Source organism: Lactuca sativa, chromosome 2, assembly GCF_002870075.4.
Source record: "Lactuca sativa cultivar Salinas chromosome 2, Lsat_Salinas_v11, whole genome shotgun sequence".
Taxonomy (NCBI): domain Eukaryota; kingdom Viridiplantae; phylum Streptophyta; class Magnoliopsida; order Asterales; family Asteraceae; genus Lactuca; species Lactuca sativa.
Genome location: NC_056624.2, coordinates 41,557,374 through 41,563,849, shown reverse-complemented (window position 1 = coordinate 41,563,849; position 6,476 = coordinate 41,557,374). Strand labels below are relative to the sequence as shown.

The window sequence follows — 6,476 nt, the reverse complement described above, 5'->3', positions numbered from 1 at the left end:
GATAACTCAAGAGTAACTTGAAGGATCTATATAACTTAAATATCAACAAATCTACTATATATAGAGTTTTTGAAAAAAAAAATAATAATAATAATTATAGATAATATCTAAAAAAAATACATTTTTATTGTAGAAATAAATAGGGTTATTGTCACTATGGCTCAACAATCTTTAGTATAATGGTTTAAATGGTCCGTCATGATTTTTTTTGCCTTTAAAGGGTATCAGCTTGTATTTTACCGGTCATTTTGGTACTTTTACCCACATTAAAAGGTAACACTGCTTTGTTAAGTGTCAAGTAAGCAGGTCAGTCAATAATATCCCCAAAATCTTGAAAACCTGCAACAACTACAATCAAACATGGTGTCACACTCCTCTAAAAATCACCCACAAGTTGATCAATCAAACCCAGATTCATATTCCTCATTTTCTTCATCAAATCCTTTAGCTCCATCTATGTACCCATCACTCGAGACCAAAGATCTCATTGAGAAACTGTTCCCGAACAACAATCAAAGCCACGAACAAGAACAACAATCAACGGCTTTTGAATCTTCAGATGAATTTCTAATCAAAATCCATGGATTAATAGTTCACTCAATCGACAAACAACAGAGCATCCAATTAGCTTCCGGAGTGTTCGAAATAATCCGTATTCGACAAGGCGACACCTTCATAACGGCTCTCGTTCGTGTTGTCTACGAAATCCAGTGGTCATTAGCCAAGGACGAAGCTGTCATGAAACTAGACAGGTCTCACTAATTCTTCACACTTCGTGTACCTTCCCAATTCGAAAACGATGTAGCACTGGAGAATTTGTTGAACTATAGTTTGATGGTCACCGAAAACTCTTCCGATGAACTCGATAGGGTTTTGGAGGAGTACAGTGTGTTTTCTGTGAAGGAGGCGGAGAGGGATGTAGCGGTGGAGGGATGGGGTTGTCCGAAGCTATATGTGTAGATGACGACTCATCGTCTGCCATTGTAGCTCATCGATTTCACCTTCATTTACTATAACTTTCCATAAAACATGATGCCCTTCTTCATCTTCTCCAAAAATCAGCACAAATGTTCTGTTCTGTTCATTGTCGTGATTTTGGCCGTTTTGTTCTTCATCTCCAGTTTACTCGTTAGATTCTTAACAAAACACAACTCTCAATCACATTCAACTCAATCAAATCGATTCCCAGATGGGTCTCCATCCGACAACTCCAATAGCTTTTACATTTACATGATTCCGTTTTAGATCAAACATTCTGAAATCGATTCCCAAATGGGTCTTCATCCTTTGATTGTGTCGTTTGTTTATGCAAGTTTTCTGAAAACGATTGAGATTACTCCTAATGTGAAGCATTTGGAGAAAATCATGAGAGGAATGAAGAAAATCTATATAGAACTTCACAAACAAAAACAACAATAAAAGATGTAAAGACGAAGTTGTGATGGTGTATTTGAGGGAATGGGTAAGGCAAAGACCTTTGACTTTTGAGGGAAACTGATTATTAGGATGAAGGAAACCAATGTGGCATACGAAAAATGATGATTAGGATGGGGGGTCACCGGGTGACCCCTTCAAAATTTTCCATAATGACTTTTTAAAACCTAAAAACAAAAGTTAGTACCCTTCAAAGGCAAAAAAAATCACGATGGACCATTTACACCAATATACTAAAGATTGTTGGGCTACAGTGTCACACCCCAAAACCAAGAACGGCGGAAACGTTCTGGGGCGGAGGACGTCATGTAAAGTATCACAACACAGTAAATGTAAATAAGCAAACAACATCATCTATTGCATTAAATATATAATTTTAATACAAGCGTGTTCCGTACAGTTTTAGACACCAAAAATATAATGTAAATCAAAATAATATGATGAGTCTTGAATGCGCTCCATCTTCTCAAAAAATGGCATCGGTACCTGTCTACTGATGACCTGAGAATACAAGTTATTTTGAAAGAGTTTATCATCATTAAGCTGGTGAGTTCATAAGTATTTTAGTGTCGATGTTTGTTATCAGAACGTTTGAACGTGTCTCAAGTATAAGTTTGTAAAATGTATGTAAGTGTTTGTAAAAGTTTGAATCTCTCAGAAAAACCTATATTTTCTATTAAAGTAGCCTTCTACCAAGGCTTAACTGTTTTGTATGCTCGTTTGTTGTAAAAGTGTATAATTTCCCAAGTGTAACTATCATTTAACAAATATAGTTTGTACATTAATGTTTAAGTGAAATAATCACTAAAAATATGTAATGGGTAAATCATTGTAGTACTGTAGTTTTGAATTATAGGAACTACTGTTGTACTAACTACCTTAAACCGGATTTATATTAAGGTATAATGTGATAATTGCACCATACTATCGACTGGTAACAACGACATACGAATGGTCGCAATAACGGAATGACGTTTGGCACCCGCAGACCTGCAGGTCCGGCTGTAGCTAGCAGCAAGGTGTAGGATAGTCAATCCAGTATAGATCTATACGCAAACTCACGCTCTCCCTCCAAGAGAATTCTGGCTACAACTCGGGCCATGACATTTAAGGCATGCTCCAATCCAGTGGATCATAATTGTTAACGTATTCTTATATATGTAGTGTAATGTTTCTCGTTCTAGTATAGTTGTATATGTTCTCCTCCTAGTATAGTTTTATATGTTCTCTTTCTAGTATAGTTGTATATGTTCTCGTAGTAATGTAATGTATATGTTCTCGTAGTAATGTAATGTACAGACTCATGAATGAACTAACTCATTGATCTAGAAGTTGTAGTAGTATGATCCTGTGTTACCCCGATAGTAACTTACTAATGATGTGTATAGTACACATGAATATGGAAGTACATTTATGTCTATATATGTATATTTGATATATAACTAATATTGAAACGACCTTCGGACGGTCACCCGAAATCCCACCAGACCACATCCAAATCGAGAAAAAGGAAATAGGGCGGATGGCCTTCCTAAGCCCTTTAAACATTACTTATATATCTATACATATATGGGCATGCAATTTATACGAAGTAAAACAAAGTTTAATACAAGCATTTGATAAGTAAACGAGTTTGTAAAACATTTTGAAGTAAAGCAGTTTGATAAACAGTTTGAACAGTGATAAAATCATTGGTTTTCTAGTTATTAATCACATGTGATTAATGTAATCACATGTGATTGATGCAATAACTATAAGCATTTAACTTGTATCCCCCCCCATAAAGTATTTAAAAGCATTTCAAAGGTTAATTAAAGGGGTATGAACTCACTTGTGGTGAGTGGTTTGGATTGTAGTGTCGGATACCGTGCTAGGTGGCAAACGGAGACTTGTTCACACGCACGAGCCTAGTTATGATATAATGAGCATATATATAACTAATTAGCCAAATAATAACTTAATTAAATAATTTGGGACACTTAGGAACATGTAAACACTTTGTATAAGTGTTATAGGTCCTAATGGTTGCATCTAAGTTGTTATGGGACAAGGCTAAAGGGGTTTAAAGCTTCTAAGAACTTGAATAAGAGTTTACAACCCAATAAACCCCACCCCAGGAGTTTACGGTCGTAAACCCTTGAGTTTACGGTCGTAAACCCTTGAGTTTACGGCCGTGAACTCCAATCTTGGTGGTTTTGGGTGTTTTAAGGTGCCAAATGATTTCTAGAATAAGCCTAGCTTGGTGGTTTAATCCTTTGGGTAGTTTAGGGCATAGATATACTCCTTTGAGGAGTTTACGGCCAAAAGACCATATCCCTTAGAGTTTACGGCCGTAAACTCTCATGGGATGGATGTTTTAATTCTTTCAAGTCTCTTGCACAAGTAGGATAATTTCTAGGCTTTTGATTTAGGCTAAGGGGGACCCTAGGCACACTTTGGTGCCTTTACTTGGAGTTTACGGCCCAAGAGCATTTCTTGGCTGTAAATTCCCTTTTAGGGGTGATTTTGATGTGTTATTGTCCCCATTTTAGGTACAAGTAATTGAGGGTTAAAGTCTAAAGCCTTAGGGGGGTGCTTAGGGCACATTAAGCCCTTGAAAATGGTGTTTACGGTCCAAGAAATTCTTGGGCCGTAAACTCCTAAAACTATGTGTCCTTGATTGATTTCTAGCCTCAAATGATCCTACATATTATCCTAAACTAGTTGCCTAACCAGGAATTCGGACTAGATAGCCTTAAAGCTTCATTTTGGAGTTTACTCCCCAAGAACGTTCTTGGGCGGTAAACTCCCGGATCACATATATATGACATACAATCTATGTTAATAAGCATAAAACAAACATTATAACACAACTAGAGAAGTGTACTCACGATTTGGGATGAAAATCCGAAGATCCGTGAGAGAGAATATGGCTTTTCTCTAGTTGGAAATGTGAATAATGAATGAATTTAGTTCAAAAATCTATTTATAGTCCTGAAATATTTTGGCAGAAAATATTTTTATTCTGGAATTGGACTCTAACATTATGAAGTTTTAAAATGCTCAAGTTTCACAAACCCATGAGTATCCACTCTCCTGATAACTCCTTAAACGTAAACCCTAATGTACACAAACATATTCGGAAAAGTCTGAAGTTCATTGAAACAGGACTAGCTTCTATTGAATAGTTAATGTTCGTACAAAATGGAAATTTCGGGTTGTCACATACAATGACAATAACCCAAACAAATATCACACCACTTTTATTGATACAAGTGCATGCCATCTCCTCCCTGCAAAAAGGAGATTTCCCATTGAAGATGCTCGTATGCAAATTGTAGAACATCGAGTTTACTGTATTTGAACTTTATCGGTTAATGATTTCAAAAGATAACAATTTTTTTTCACATTTAGCCAACAATTATATATATATATATATATATATATATATATATATATATATATATATATATATATATATATATATATATACATATATATATATATATATATATATATATATCGTTTTTCTATATTGCATGTTGTGATAGGTAATATTACCTTTTTGAACATATAATACAAATTCAGTAATCAAACATGTACAAATAAATAATTTACTAAATATCTACACAAAACAAAAAGTTAATTACCTATCCAAATTATTATTTATTAACAAGGTTGCAGAACTCGCTACTCAGTACCTGCTCGGCCGACTACCGAGTAGCGATTACTCGAGAGTACTCGTGTAACGCCCATAAAATTCAAGCCACATTAAAACATTTTATCTCATTCAAAAACAATTAAGTTCATACATCATGTTTTCAAAATAGTTTAACCATCAGAGTATTCCTCAGAACCATATCACAAAAATCATAAAACATGAGGAGCGGTACGATCACGTCTTCGCCTTGCCACGTTCTCCTGAAGTACCTGAAACAATACACAGAACTGTAAGCCCGAAAGCTTAGTGAGTTACCCCCAAAATACCAACCACACATAAACATACTCATAACATATCACAAATAGAACAGCCATGCACATCGGGTCTACTGTGTGACTGTTCCGCCCGTATCGGGCCTTCGGTCCACCTGGTCCACCCTCCGAGTCTAGCCATGTACATCGAATCTACAGTGTGATTGGTCCGTCTGCACCGAGCCTTTAATCCACCTGGTCTACTCTCTGAGTCTACAGTATGACTGGTCCGCCCACACCGGGCCTTCAGTCGGCCTGGTCCACTCTCCGATCCTCGGCACGTTTGGTCCGCCCTCTTGGGGGCCTTCATCCTATCTGGACCGCTCGCTGGGCCTTCGGAATATCCGGTCCGCCCTGGGTATGTTGGCCTACAGCACAAAGCGGGACCCGCCTCAACCCAACCCCCGTCAAACAACCATGTGCACATAAAATAGTTAATCACATAACAAATCCTTAACCAGACAAACAGTCTAACAGATCGCATAGCATATCAACATCCTAACCATGATTCCGACCTAACCGGTCACTAGCATAACATTACCCTATATACCGGGTACCGACCTTAACCAGGTCACTAACATAACATTACCCTAAATACCGGGTACCGACCTTAACTAGGTCACTAACATAACACCATCCTAAATACCAGGATGCAGATCTAGCAAAGCAATAACATAACAAACAATACCCAAATTTCCATCCGATAAAGGGCCGACCTTGGTTCCGTAGACCCTATTGATATAGTGAGGATAACTCACCTGCAATTGCCGACTGAAGAGATAAGACCAAGCTGCTTTGACCACCGTCACGAACTTCACCACAGAACACTACCAAAGAACCAATTCCAAAAATACCAAAAATTACCAAAATACCCTTGGAAGTCAAACTGGTCAACTCTTAGCCAAAGTCAAAGTCCTCAGTTAAAGTCAATCTTTCTGGTTGATTCTACTTGCCGAGTCACCCCGTCGACTCATCGAGTTCCTATACTCAAAAACTCCCATAATACGACTCAACTCACCGATTCGCCCCAAGACTCGTCGAGTCCCTTGATCTCTGAGTCCCATCCTGCTCAACTCACAGAGTCGTCCCTG

The 6,476-nt window shown here is 37.5% G+C and overlaps 1 protein-coding gene across 1 annotated transcript; it reads left to right on the top strand.

Moving 5' to 3' along the window:
• The first annotated feature begins 360 nt into the window (after window positions 1-360).
• Window positions 361-960, top strand: LOC111880010 (senescence/dehydration-associated protein At3g51250). The gene is made up of 2 exons (XM_023876427.1): window positions 361-752; window positions 831-960. Exons 1-2 carry the CDS (start codon window positions 361-363, stop codon window positions 958-960), a joined length of 522 nt encoding a protein of 173 aa, XP_023732195.1.
• Window positions 961-6,476: the final 5,516 nt, after the last annotated feature.

Bases quoted from the DNA above. Each gene is read 5' to 3' on its own strand.
- LOC111880010 (XM_023876427.1), top strand. From the start codon at position 361: ATGGTGTCACACTCCTCTAAAAATCACCCACAAGTTGATCAATCAAAC. The intron at 753-830 runs GTCTCACTAATT...GTTGAACTATAG, and splicing joins GCTGTCATGAAACTAGACAG to TTTGATGGTCACCGAAAACT.